We start from the raw sequence: 14,765 nt of genomic DNA, 5'->3' as shown, positions 1-14,765 counted from the left end.
CGTCTGCGCAGATGCAATGCTATCTCACGTGATTCCCTTGGTATGATGACGTAACAGAATTGAAAATTAGTACTCTGTCATTATGGGTACGAGTTATCCAGGGTACGATGTATCTTGCTACCGCTGCATTTTTAATGGCGGTGTGAGTCAATTATAAACAAAAGATGCGATGTTTACTTTCTACTAACTGACTAAGCGCAGTTTAGCATTAATTAATGTGGAGCTTGTAATAAGCGTTTGAAAAGACACAGGTACGCCTAATGCCTTTTTCTACTTACTAACTTATGCGAGGACGTATACATTTTCTTTTAATCTGAAAATATTGATTTTTTTCTGGTTTTACATGTTTTGATAGATGCTTCTTGTAATTTGTATTGTGTACATTCAAACCCCGATGGCGACAATATACTTAAACTACTGTTGTTGATAAGCAAAACAAGTACATATTTTTAATTTGTTAAAATTTTGTAGGTTAAAATTGCTTTGAGGATTTGTTTCCCCAAATAGTGTTCTGTTTATGGCACTGTTTTGTCAATTATAGGTCACAATGATAAGCTATCACAAGATCTACATGAGCCCTGTGCAGTCCAGCAACCTGCAGTCTCAGCTGTGTGCACTGTGGAAGAAGCAAAAATTTTGTGATGCTGTTATCAAGTCGGACAACATATCTGTGATGGTAAGGTGCCCTCCCCCCCTCCCCCCACCCCTGTTCTTTCATTATTAAAAAAAATAGGGCTGGGATGATACTGTACTGAGCCGATTCGGTACATATCACGATACATGAGATGCGATACGATACATATCACGAAATACATGAATAAAAGTTTAAAATTTATTCAACCTGCAGATGTATTACCGCATGTCCAAAGTTATTTTGTTATATTCATAATGAGCGTTGCACAATTTACAAATTACTTTAGTCTCGTGTACACTAGTTTTTCATAAACAAGTTTTCCACACTCCATATTCAGCTTCCTTACAGTTTTGACAACTTTACGAGGTTTTCCGCCATCTTTATAATTTCATATTAGGCGCGCGGACTAAAAATAGCCGATATATGAAGCTCGGATATTTTTGAAAAATAAAAAAAGTTCGGTAAGGTATCGTTGTATTAATGGTAAATGTATCGATCCAAATATCGTCAAAATAAATACTGCGATGCATCGGTGGATCGTCCCATCCCTATAAAAAAGACAAATCGATGTCATACGAACTTGGGATAACAATAGAATTTGACCACTATACTCACTTTGTAGCACATGAAAAAAAGTATTGCATTGCATTTCACCTAAATTTTAATATGATTGATCTAGAATACCTATATTGTTGCTGGAAATAGTGACGTACATGTAATCTCAAAAGTGCATTGGTATGACTTCCGAATTCTTATTGTGACCTGAGTGTAGCCTGGTCACGGTAAGATTATTCTTTCTACTCCTCTTCCAGCAGCAATGATGATTATTATGAAAAAAAAAGCCAGGCTATGAAATCTTTATTGTAATATAACAAAGTGATAAGTAAAACAAGAATCTGTCTCATGAAATGAAATACTTCACCAACCTGTGTTGGAAAATTTGTATAGTAAGTGTTAAGTATGTACAAAACTGTAGCTCTTCAGTCCATCAGCTGGAATGTTGATTTAGAGTTAGATTTCTACTGTATTGGGTCACATTCTGTCGAACTTTCATGCCAAAAAAATGAATGCATTATTATTTCCATGCATGAGTTGAAATACAGCGAAAATATTATAATAGAATTTTTTTTTTTTATTTCAGGCACACAGATTGGTTTTATCTGCTTCCTGCCCGGTACTACAGTCCATAGAAAATTACACATGTGGTTCTCTTTTAGAAATCCGAGTAGAATCCGACATGACAAAGGAATCTGTGATGACTTTCCTTCAATATCTTTATGAAGGTTACCTCATGTTGACAGAGGAAAACTACATTCATGTTGAAAAATTGGCTCGCTCATTGCACATTGACAGTGTAATTAGTTGTTGCAAAGACTTTAGCCAGAGCATATTGTCATCAAGCTCTAATATTCAGGAACCCATTGACCAGGCTGATTTTAAGCATGTTCGGATAACAAACTTATTAAAAGTACTAGGATCTTCACAGAAACGGCCCTACGAGTATTCAGACAGTGATTTTTCAAAAAGATTAAAACAGTCTTCTTTTGGAAACAAGGACTCCTCTGATCATTCTAGCAGTGAAAGTATTGCATCCACACAAAAATCTCAACTTTGTCCTGCCCAGTATCAGAATAGTCCAGGGGAGAGAACTGAGTTGAGACAAGGTCCTTGCCCAACTGATCAATCCATGTTATACATAACCCCTTCAAACACTGTGCCCATGGCCATAAACACTCAAAAGACTGCTTCATCAGGTAATGGAGTCATTTTCTTCTCCAACACAAAGTTTAATGAGAGAGGCTCTACTTCTTTGAACTCTCCAGAATCTTTACCAGTTCAAACAACTGGATCTATGAATCCATTGAATGCCCGCCTTATCATTCCTATGATCCCAAGTGTTCAACATTCACTACAGACTGTTCAACCATCCACCTTTGAACTTACGAAAAAAACACCACAAGCTGAACCTTATCCTGTGTTTTTAAAGGAAGTACCACGACCAATAGGTTCCTTTTCTGGTGACTCCTCTGGAGTCAGTGCTGGCATTGACAAGAACAATGAACAATTACGAATGGTTTCCAGTCAGAATTCTATTCAGCAGCTAAATATCCATGAGTTTTCAGGAAAACCTACAGAAAAATCAAACAGGTGTAGTATCATATTCTTGAGCAGTAAATTCTTTATCTTATTATGAAATTCTTACTATGAAATCCTCACAAGATAGGTATTACATCTATTTAGTATTAAAGGGTTTGTCAAATATTTTGTTTAAATAATTTATACAAAAATCCTTTTTTGGTATTTTATTGCTTACATTATACCCATGTGAAGGGATTATCTAAGAAGTAAACAGTATTGTAAATGATTAAATTCCAAAAGGCTTTGTAGAAGATTTGTTCAAATTGATCATGAACAACAAGTTCATATCCCAGTGAACTTTTTAATTAATACATGTATCACTGTTTATTACTAATATTTGAATTTCAAAAAGTCAGATTAGTCAGAATTATTATCATGAATAATGAAACCATCAACCCATGGTGTGGTTATCATTGGATGTCAAGAATATAACTTTTTGACCCTTTTAAAGATTTACACAAAAATTTTTGCTTACATAATAAAGAAACACATTTTCAAATATATATATATATATATATATAGAGTTTTATACAATTACCCTAATAAGTTATCAAATAGTTTTATAAATTTTCAGTCAAACAGACACTTCTACTAGTAACAGTGCTACAAGTACTGACCCTAGTGCTGAGGTGAGTCTCAGTATCGTTAAAGTGGAACCGGAAGACAGCATCATCCAAACAGATGGGGGGATGTTTTTGTCAACAGCACAGAGAGATGAAACCCAAACAAGTCATTCCAGCTGGTTTCATGATAACCCTTCGATGTCGTCCGAGGAGAATTCAGGTCAAGAAGAAATGTCCTCAAGTTCAATGAGTAAGTCAGGTAAGTTTATAGAGTTGGTATATTTGTTTTAAGTGCCAACCTAAAGGGAACAATGTGATCAAAATGTGCCTGTCCTCTTGTTATGGTTCTGCACTGTGAGTAGTACCCTAAAGGAATCAGTCTGTCCATCCGTAATTGTAGCTGTCTCTCAATCTGACTTGTCTGGGGCATATATTCCCCTTGGCCCAATCTGGCTCATACTACACCTAAGGAGTGCCCTTGGGTAAAGGGTGTGCAGTGACATTGAACATAGATTCTAGGTCTAGGTCTATGGTTATGATCATATTTGAACTTACATCTGAAAAATCCATGTCCAAATCATATATTTTGTCCCCTTGGTTTAATCTGGCTCATACATCACCCAAAAATGCCTTTGGTCAAAGGGTGCGCAGTGATCTAGAATGACATTTCTAAGTCATGGGTCAAAGTCATCAAACCACACCAAAAAATAATAATTTTTTAGAACATATTTAAACTCCCCTTAGCCCTATCTGGCTCATGCATCACCTAAACTAAGCTTTTGAGTAAAGAGTGTGAAGCGACCTTAAACCAAATGTAAAGGTCATACAGTTCTTTTTAAAAACCAGTTTTAGACCACATAAAACTATTTTCCATTGGCTTTATCTTTCTCATATTAACCCCCCCCCCCCCCCCCCCCCCAAAAAAAAACCCCAAAAAAACGTTTGTTAGGGGTTATGAGCTTGACTTAAAGTTCTGAAATTTCTAAATCACAGGTCAATGTCAAACTCAAAGCAAAATCCTCGGAAATGCTTTTATCCTATTTTTCATTAAAATGGACATGATTTGCGATGGTATATGATTTTTGTTCATCTTGTGTTTGTCCCCACGCCAAGACTTGGGATAGAAAACACTAAATGAGTTGATAAAAATCATATACCATCGCAAATCAAGAGAGATTCTTTTTATCACATGTTTTACCACGTCTTTTGTTAAACCTCGATCTTTTCTGTAAACATGATAATTGTGAGTCGCACAACACATTCTTTACAAGACGTCAACACTCAACAACTTTAAGCATGGATAAAGGTTCCTTGATGATTAACTTTAAGCGTTTCATTTTCTTACATATTTTTATCAATTTACAAAAAGAAATAAAACAGCATTAAATGCTTCCTATTTATAACTCTTCACTTTCAACTGATTATTCTGTTACTTTTTCATTTTATGTCTGCCTAAAGCTTCGTATTGTGTAATTTTGACACCACATGGCGTAAGAATGCAGTAGAATATAAATTTTTTTATTAATGAGTGATATCCACTGCACATTGAGCTAAACATGTGATAGATATATTTATTTTTTCCTGAACAACTTTACCAATTTTTTGTTCTAAAATCATATTTCACACATTAAAAATATGTATATTCATTTAAATGAAATCATGTCTATTAGTACTTGTAAATAACAAATTATTAATAACATTATACAAAAATCCTTTGAATTTAAACAGGAAAAATTCCAATTTTTTTTTTAGAAAAATAGTTGTCTTTTAGAAAGCAAGTTCATTGGCAGTTGAACATCTAAATAGATAATTAATATGGTGTAGAATTGTGGGTTCAGACGGAAATTTTGAAATGGAAGCAAGCTTTCATTTTGTTCCAAATTTTAGTGGCCAGGACTATTTTTAACCGGTTATTAAAATGGTGGGCTGGCGGGCTGCTGCCAAAAGGGTACCCTCATTGTACGGATAACTCCTCCTGCAGTTTTCAAGATAGAAAATTGTTCGTTTGCAGGTTAATTGTACATATATCAGAGGTGTGCATATTGCTAGGAATTTTATTTCTGATGATTTATGAAAAAATGCTAGCTTTTGAACTTAATCATTTTTTGGCAAAATATTGCATATAGGGTACCCTCATTGTACGAATAACTCCTCCTACAGTTTCAAGATAGGAAATTGTTCTTTTGTAGATCAATTGTACATATATTAGCGGTGTGCATATTGCTAGGAATTTGATTTCTGATAATTAATGGAAAAAATACCAGCTTTTGAACTTAATCATTTTTTGGCAAAATATTGCATATAGGGTACTTCACTTTACTGGACACGGTAGGTAGTGTTTATCAATTCAGGGTTATCATGGATTATGGATACAGTTCACATAAAAGAAAACCTGGTTTGCAGTCTCACTGACAGCTTTTCACTTGTTGTATCTTGGTTTGGTGTTAAGTACCTTTATCTTCAAGTGAACAAAGTTATTTTATTAACAATAGGCATATAAGATAATGTACATGTAATATTCAAAAAAGATTGTGTTCCCTGTTGTATTAGGGATAAAGGGAGAGCTTGAGGGCTATTGGGCTTCGCTCAATACAAGGCATTCCTCGAACCTCTCATACAACAGAGAATTAATATCGTGCATAATCTTTTTTTATTGATGACTTTTTTTTATCTGGGATTTATTAAAATCCGAGTACCGGTAGAAGGAAACCAGTTTGATTAATATCAATTATCAAACCTTCCGCTAGCTCTTTATGGGCAAAAGGGGCGAAAATAAAACCGGGGGCGAATATTTCTCTGTATTTGGAGGGGATGATTATAAAGCACTACTGCTGCATCTCAAATTAGAATTGCTAAATTTAGATAATGACAATATTCTATCAAATATATGGATTTGTATAAAGGTACAAACCAACATATATTTGCAGATCAGACAACCCAGGACAAGCCATCATCACATCGTTTTCAAAAGCTCTCGGACAAAGAAGTTCAAGAAATCTTTGATCTTGATATACAATCAAAGGCCACAAAACAAAATACCAGATGGGGTGTTAAGATTCTACAAGGTGTGTATGACTTTTTTAGGTATTTACAAATGCATCCAAAATTTTTTTATAACAGATGAAGCCCCTAAATCATTTTAAATATATTAAGTTAAATATACATGTATTCTTTATGAACTGTGAAATCTTAAGCATCATTGTGCATTCTAAATTGTAGATTGGCACACTGAATCATATGGAGTTCCCATGGATATGGCTACTGTTGATGAGGACGAATTAGCGAATAAACTTGGAAGATTCTACTGTGAAGCAAAGCCACAGCCTGATCGAAAAAAAAAGAAACCAGCAGAATATCACAAAAACACAATGAAGGGAATTCGAGCGGCCATAAACCGACATTTAGTGTCCCTTGGTCGTAACATTGACATTGTCAATGACAGAGCCTTTAAAACTGCAAATAAAGGTCTGATAGGCGTTCTGAAGCAGAGATTGATCACTTATCCTCTACCACCTAACCAAGAGACCATTGACGATGCAGATTTACAAAAAATGTCTGTTTTCCTTGAGAATGCATATTTGTCTCCGGTTCATCTGCGACTGGCAGTGTGGTATGTTATTGTTGTGCATTTCCTATCCAAGGGAATCGATTTCTCTTATCATCTCAGGTTGGATTCCTTTGATTTCAAAGTTGATGAAGAGGGTGAGACTTATGCTTGTTTGAAACGTGAAAGAAAATTAAAAAACGACCAAGAGGGCATACCTATATGTGAAGCTATGTATGACAAGCGAATGTATGAAAATGGAAAAAGAAATTGTCCTGTAAAATTGTTGAAGCTCTTCTTGGATAAAACAGATTCAAGGGCATCGCATCTCTTTAATTACTGCTATAAAGATGCAATCATTGATCCCACGATATGCAGTCTATGGTACAGAGATACTACATTGAAACGTAGAGCATTTGTTGACTTCCTTCCAGACATATGCAAGGCTGCAGGTTGTAAACGCTACACAGCAAATTGTTTGAGGAAGACAGCTACTCGGGCCATGCTTATTGCAGGATTTAAGCCACGGGATGTCACTTATTTTTCTGAGCATAGATATGGATTGTCCATACACAGCCATAATAGTGAAATGTCTCCTCAAGTGCAAGTGAAACTTTACCCTCCCAAGACTGAGAGTGATGTTAGGATAGAGAATGTTGATCAGCCCAATCATCTAGAATCATACTAGAGAATGTTGATCAGCCCAATCATCTAGAATTATCCAGAATCAGACTAGAGAATGTTGATCAGCCCAATCATTTAGAATCAGACTAGAGAATGTTGATCAACCCAATCATCCAGAATCAGACTAGAGAATGTTGATCAGCCCAATCATCCGGAATCAGACTAAATAGTGTTGATCAGCCCAATCATCCGGAATCAGAATTGAGAATGTTGATCAGCCCAATCATCCAGAATCAGACTAAAGAGTGTTGATCAGCCCAATCATTTAGAATCAGAATTGAGAATGTTGATAAACCTAGCCATTAGAATCAGTGAGAAACTTCCGGTTGTGATGTACAAAATCTTGAAATTGTTCCCCTTTATTGTACAGATTCCAACTAACTGACCTGTCAACATTGCTCCTAGTGTCCCTACTGTATAGTACAAGTCAGCAATATATCAACAATTTTAATTACTTGATAACTTGCTTTGACAACTGTATTATCCCATATATTAGTGAACTACTCTGATGTATGTATTGCTGCTCTGCTTAGCAGTTGCAAAAAAAAATAGGTACCGGTATTCAACTGATTTTTTAAGTTAACTTAGATAACAGTAAAAAATATATCGTATTCATAAAGTTGTGAGGCCTCAGAGTCATAAAGGTATGTGTGCGTCTGCAATATTTTGTTTATAACATTATAGAATAAAAAATCTGTAGAAAATGGAGTTGTGTATAAATTGTTCTTGGAGCAAACTAGTGTGGGGTCTTTACATTATTTGTGTAAGTGTGGAGAAGATTGAAGTATTTTATACCTTAATCCCTTTGGATCAGATTTAGACAACTATGGGCAAGGGGATGGAAGTTCTAATTTTAATTAAATTGCAATATAGGGGAATTCTAAGGGACCAACATTTACACACGCATGATTTAACTATATCCGATCCTCACAAATGTTTGATAACTCTAAATTATCCGGATTTCTTTTATTCCTACCATAAATCTGACTTTTATACAGACAATTTTAATAAGTGTTTTGGTATAAGTACTTCCATACGTCATACAACGATATGCTTGGCGTAATGGATCCATGGAGAACTACTAATCATTTACATGTTGGGAAAGAGTTTAAGCCACCGATGCCCCGGTACTTTTTTTTCAAACTCAACTTGTTTCTCTATTCCATTATATCCATAGTCGGCAAGTTTGCATTAACTTTGTAGAATGCATAGATACCATCTAACAATTTCATTTTATTTCATTTATAAAGTTTGAAAGAAAAATAACATTTTTATGATAAAAATACTCTGAGGCTGAGGATCGGAGACCCTTAAGATATGGTAAGTATGATAAAACAAAACTTCAGTTTTGTGTAAATGAGGAAATCCTTAAAATGTTGTAAATGGAACTGAAACATTCTAGGAAAGATTTGCTGCTTTTTTTTTCTCTGCAGAATATAGTGACCCCTTTTCTAAATTGAATTCATTTAATATGAATAAGTATATTACATGTGTATAAACTAATTACTTTAGCATCTGTCCAAGTGTTTGCATTTGAATTTGTAAATCTGCTAAGGTCCCGAGATATGCTAGTTGGCCGTTGTTGCTCGGGTGAGCGATGTGGCCCTTGGGCCTCTTGTTAAAGTGCAATGTTTGGTAGGGCCGTTATAATCATGTGATCATTGTCGTTTCTCACTTCTTACTAGGCGTCCTGAATTTGCGATACATTTTCAATCCTTTAGAAAATTAGCCAGAAAATTTCATGTTCAAGCTATTTAAATTCCCTCCTTCATATAATTTAAAAATAATATATATAAAAAAATATTATAGTGCACATTATCCGTCTGCCGCACTATTTCCATTGGCCTGGTTTACAGGCATGGTAATAATGTGGTCCACAGTATTATCCATTTATCTATAACTTATCGCAACGTCATTTTAAGGTCAAGATCTAGTAAATGAAAGGTGCCTACAGGTTTTATAAAATTTAAAATATAAATTCTTTCAATGATGCCTCATAACAATAGCTTTGTTTAATAGGGTGTACCGGGGCTAAAATTGTTGGGAAAACAATGAAAAAATTGTTTTAAACAACCATATTTCTATGAAATATAAAGGGGAAAAATGAATTTCAAAGTTTTGTCCATTTTTGACTAGTAAAATATTTCTAGAATGCCTACAGTCTCCCCAAAAACGGTTCAACAAGCTCTTGAATTCCTCTTTAAAATGATGTCAAGTTGAATATCGGTTTCGGGATTACTTTTCCAATGATTTAACATAAAATGTCAAGAAAATGTTTAATTTTCTACATAATTCCTTCAAAGCCGTAAAGTACGGGGAAAAGATTCTTCAAATCAATTATGACATCATAATGGTTCTAGCTCCAAAAAGATTTAGGCCTACTAGATCTTGACCTTAATGCTTCTCATTGCGCCTGTGTTCACAGGCACCTGCATTTTTATCAATCAGTCGCTTAATAAGTCATATATAGAAAAATTCTACCCATACTATATATAAATACATATAATATTTATATATAGTATTTATATATAGTAGGGGTAGAATTTTTCGATATATGACTTATTAAGCGACTGCATGATTGATAAAAATTCAGGTGCCTGTGCTGTGTTTGAAACACCTTACAGTTGAGCGGAAATAAAAATTATTCTTCATTTCTCATCTTTCGTTCTCATTAATTAAAATGTCATCATTTACACAATCTCTTCGTTCTTGATTTTTTTGTGAAAAGATTTACCCGAAAAAATACTTGATATTTACAATGTAGTCCCTATTAAAAAATCAGTTAAAAAGTTCTTTTTCTCTAGTCATCGTGTAGTTTTTAGCTCACCTGAGCTGAAAGCTCAAGTGGGCTAATTTGTCCGTTGTCTGTCGTCGTAGTCGTTATTGTAAACTCATTTCTGGTAAACAAACAAACTTGCTTATGACCTGGCGCAACCTCAAACTCATCGGAACGTCATTTTAACGTTTTTCCTTTCTCGTATGTTATAAACACCTTACAAACGAACGGAAAACATGAACTATTTTTCATCTTTTCTTTTTATTTCAAAATGGCAACAGTTACATATTTATTTTCCATTCTTGATTTTTTTTTTTAAGTCGAGTAATTTCTAACCAAACGTTAACTTACTGTGAAACTTCTCTTACATTCTATATATCTTAGAACTGTTAAAATAAAAATGTGAAAAAAGTACTTGTTATTTAGTCCTTTTGTTTTAATTCTAATTAAACAATCAATAAAAAACTATTAACGGAAGCTTTCGGCCGTTTTCCATCGTTTAGTTTTTATTTTTAAGCAAATTCTTTGTCAAAAAAGGTCTTCTTCCGAGGTTCACACCAATTTTATGTATATTCGCTGCGCCATCTTGACGTCAAAATTCAATAAACCGTCTCAGCCAGATTTCAATTGCTTGGTAAATATCATTGTCTCAAGCCACGGGTTTTGTGTCACAAAACCCGTGGCTTGAGACGATGGGTAAATATTTAAGTACTCTCTTCGTATTTCAACTCGAAAACTAGTAAAACTTACACATTAAAAGTTAGTCATAATAAGTAACAAAATGAACATACATAATCTTATTTCTTTTTATCAAGAATTGTAGGTGTAACATAAACAACACTTAAAATGAAGATAAACGTTTAAGTTTTTTTAAACTCCGAGTTTGTGCCTGCGCTGGGTACCCCGAACACCAACTTCTTTATGTACTATCATTAACAAACTATTCATTATTTTGTGATATTACTTTGCTCAATTATTCGGTTAGGATTTTTCAATGTTCAGCCAATTTTTATGCCCCCCCCCCCCCTTCGAAGAAGGGAGGGCATATTGCCTTGCTGCTGTCTGTCGGTCGGTCGGTCTGTCGGTTTACCAACAGTTCCGCTCATTTTCTTCGCAGAAGATGGACATATTGAAATGAAATTTGGTATACAGGTTTATCATGATAATATCTAGGTCAAGTTCGATATTGGGTACGATCGAGCCATTTTCGACAGAGTTATGGCCCTTGGACGTAGAAAAAATCTAGTTTTTTGCAGTTTCCGCGCATTTTCTTCGCAGAGGATGAACATATTGAAATGAAATTTGGTATACAGGTTTATCATGATTAAGGAGTTGCGGCCCTTGTTGGGAAGTGGTCGTGTTTGCAGAGCTCCGCTAAAATATGTAATTTTTTATCGAAAAGTGTGTGATTGATGATGAGAATGAACTAGTTTCAAGGAATATATGAAAGAAACATTCGGTGTGCTGAAGATTAAGCTAAATGTGAGGTAATCCTATTTATTTTCAGTGTTTTCTATGTGTCTTGTTTACTCGGTGAGAACAGTTCACACTTCCATGCTACTTATAGACAATAAAGTCCGAAATCACAATTATTCCTCCTGTATATTAGTAGCAAACTTTAATGTGTGATCGCTTGTACTTTTCTGTATTATGTGTGATTCCAACAACAAAAGGGCATTGAGAGACCTATCCATATCATTCATTGAGGATCCTCGCACCCCCAAAAAATCACGAGAACACGACAGCACACCTACAGAGATTGAAGTATCTGTCAAATCTCCCTCTGAACCAATAATGCAGTCTACACCTAATGCAACTGCTGAGCAAGGCACACAACCAACTGCAGATCCCAATCAGCAGGGTTTCCATCATCAATATGTGTTCAGCTCCCCCGTTACTATATCAGCCGAGGATATTCAGAAAATAGCAGAGGCTGTGAGAGTGGTCGTAAGAGAGTCTCTCCGAGAGGAAATGTCGCAAATGATAGCTGAAAAGGTCAAACCATTGTGTATCCAGGTTGATAAACTACGTGATGAAAACAAGCAACTCAAAATGCAGTTGGATGAACTAGAACAATACGGGAGAAGACCTCTGATCAGAATCTCGGGCATTCCTGAATCCTCAGCTGAAGACACGAAAGCCAAAATTATCGATGTCACAACCAAGGCCGGGATCGAACTCTCTCCGGACGACATTATAAATTCCCACCGAGTTGGAAAACCGCGAAACGGGCCCCGACAGATTATTGCGAGACTGAAATCTGTTGACACGAAATTCGGAATCCTAAAGGATCTGAAAAAACTGCGTTCCCATAACGACACGAAGAACGTCAGGATCAACGAAGACCTAACCAAATTCCGAGACAGACTGATGTATTTATGCAGACAACTGTGTCGTCGCGGTCGACTAAGTAAGGTGTGGTCATCGAACGGTAAAATATCGGTCAAAGACATCAATGGCAAAGTATATCACATTCGCGAGGAATCAGAGCTGGTTCAATTCGGCCACGACATTCGGGACGATATCTGATGGACTACAGTGACTTCCCGTACTATCTTCTCCACTCCTTTTGTGAAAGTGAACTCGGTGTTATTTTCTTATAAAACTACCTCTTAATCAAATAGTCTTAATAAAGATACCACACCTGTTTAAACATACAATGTACCATTCCATTGATGTTAAAATATATATGTCACTATAATTCAGCAAAATAAAACATAAGCAATTTTATATAAATCTAACTATTATCCATCATAACTTCTCTCTTCATCTTCACACAAATTAACTCTTTTCATGCAACTTCTATGTCTGCATACATTCTGTACATATATTTTGTTATTTTTCATTTACCAATTACGGTTTTTTACTTCTCCAAATGGAGAGTGTTCCCAACGTAGTTGTTTCGTTTCCACTTCCTTGTTTTTTGTATTCTATGTTTACCGTCACATGTGTACGATTTATTTTTGTTTTGTTGTATTTTTTTCTGAGACTTTACTTGAACAATATGTTACCAATTGTCATAGTACATGCTCTGTAATTTCAATGTTTAATTTCTTAGCGCAATTTTTCTACCCGGCACTATTTTTCTATTTGGCACTATTTTTCTATAAGGCATTATTATTTTCTACCGATTGCAGCCGCTTATGTTACCCGGTATTTTTCAAATCCAAACATTTTGACAATGGCTAACTCCATTGAGCAATACCGTGCTGCAATCGGCTCTTTCTATTTTTCATGCAGATGTTTGTCAAAGACCGCCACTTTTCTTTTTAAGTTTTCGAAAATGTATTCAATATTCAAATCATGTGTCATCACCATCACAAATACTGCAATACGTATTAGGGATAACGCAGTTTTAATCAATTTTTACCTACAATTTTTCATATTTATTTTGATGATATCTGGCGATATTGAGGTCAACCCTGGACCAATGACTGACAATGTCCTTGACATAATTCACCTAAATATTAGAAGTATCAGACACAAAATTGCTCATATTAATACTTTGGTTCATGATTTCGACATTTTATGCTTTACCGAAGCTCATCTCGATGACACTGTGTCGAACGATAGTCTTTCACTTGACGGTTTTGATACTATTTATAGAAAAGACAGAAACTGTTACGGAGGTGGGGTCATGATATATGTTTCAAACATCATTCAAGTACATAGACGCTCAGAATACGAACCTGTAGGGATAGAATGTTTGTGGATAGAAATCGTAAACCATACCTGTAACTTTTTCCTCTGTTGCATATATCGTCCTCCTCACGCTGACAATAGATTTTGGACAAATTTTTTATGGTCTTTAGATAAAGTTGGGGAAATATCCGACAAAATAGTCATAGTTGGAGATTTAAATGTTGATTTTCTAAATATTCCACAGTCACATCCAATTGTCGATGTTATGTCCAGCTATAGTTTAATTAACAACATCCATGAACCTACGCGAATTTCCAGCACGACACGCACACTTATAGACCCTATTCTCACAACAATAGATACTCAGATAGGCGAAGCAGGGACTATTGAAATTGACTCTACTCTTAGTGACCATAAAGCTACACATATCTCGCTTGTTCTGAAGTATAATTTAAAGCGGGCGTACAAACGTAAAATTTGGGATTATAAAAGTGCTGACTTTGATAGGTTAAATCTTTTGATTAAGGATAGTAACTGGTCAACTCTTATATCTGAAGCCAGTAACGTCTCTGTCGCTGCTGAAAATTTTACCATTCATTTCCTCAAATGCGTACGTGAGAGCATTCCAGAGAAAACTATTACTGTTCGACCTAAGGATAAGCCATGGTTTGATTCTACTCTACGTAAAACAATTAGGATTAGAGATCGTCTACGTAACATTGCAATGAAAACTAACAAAATATGTGATTGGTCAAAGTATAAAAAAGTTCGAAATCAAGTAAA

At 35.2% G+C, this 14,765-nt stretch overlaps 1 protein-coding gene across 2 annotated transcripts; it reads left to right on the top strand.

The window, feature by feature from the left end:
* The first annotated feature begins 113 nt into the window (after nt 1-113).
* Nucleotides 114-7,592, top strand: LOC128166678 (uncharacterized). 2 transcript variants are annotated; one of them, XM_052831994.1, is made up of 6 exons: nt 114-251; nt 542-676; nt 1,776-2,782; nt 3,348-3,586; nt 6,264-6,401; nt 6,556-7,592. In XM_052831994.1, exons 2-6 carry the CDS (start codon nt 548-550, stop codon nt 7,566-7,568), a joined length of 2,526 nt encoding a protein of 841 aa, XP_052687954.1. In that variant the 5' UTR covers nt 114-251; nt 542-547; the 3' UTR covers nt 7,569-7,592. The 2 variants fall into 2 exon arrangements, with proteins under 2 accessions (XP_052687954.1, XP_052687944.1); XM_052831984.1 differs by having other exon boundaries at nt 3,348-3,595.
* The last annotated feature ends 7,173 nt before the right edge of the window (nt 7,593-14,765 follow it).

Source organism: Crassostrea angulata, chromosome 1, assembly GCF_025612915.1.
Source record: "Crassostrea angulata isolate pt1a10 chromosome 1, ASM2561291v2, whole genome shotgun sequence".
Lineage (NCBI taxonomy): Eukaryota > Metazoa > Mollusca > Bivalvia > Ostreida > Ostreidae > Magallana > Magallana angulata.
Note: the sequence above shows the minus strand (reverse complement) of the source record. Positions and strands in the feature narration are given on the sequence as shown.

Coding starts and splice junctions, on each gene's coding strand:
- LOC128166678 (XM_052831984.1), top strand. CDS start 548: ATGATAAGCTATCACAAGATCTACATGAGCCCTGTGCAGTCCAGCAAC. Junction 2,783..3,347: donor CCTACAGAAAAATCAAACAG/GTGTAGTATCAT, acceptor ATAAATTTTCAG/TCAAACAGACACTTCTACTA. Junction 6,402..6,555: donor GGGTGTTAAGATTCTACAAG/GTGTGTATGACT, acceptor TCTAAATTGTAG/ATTGGCACACTGAATCATAT.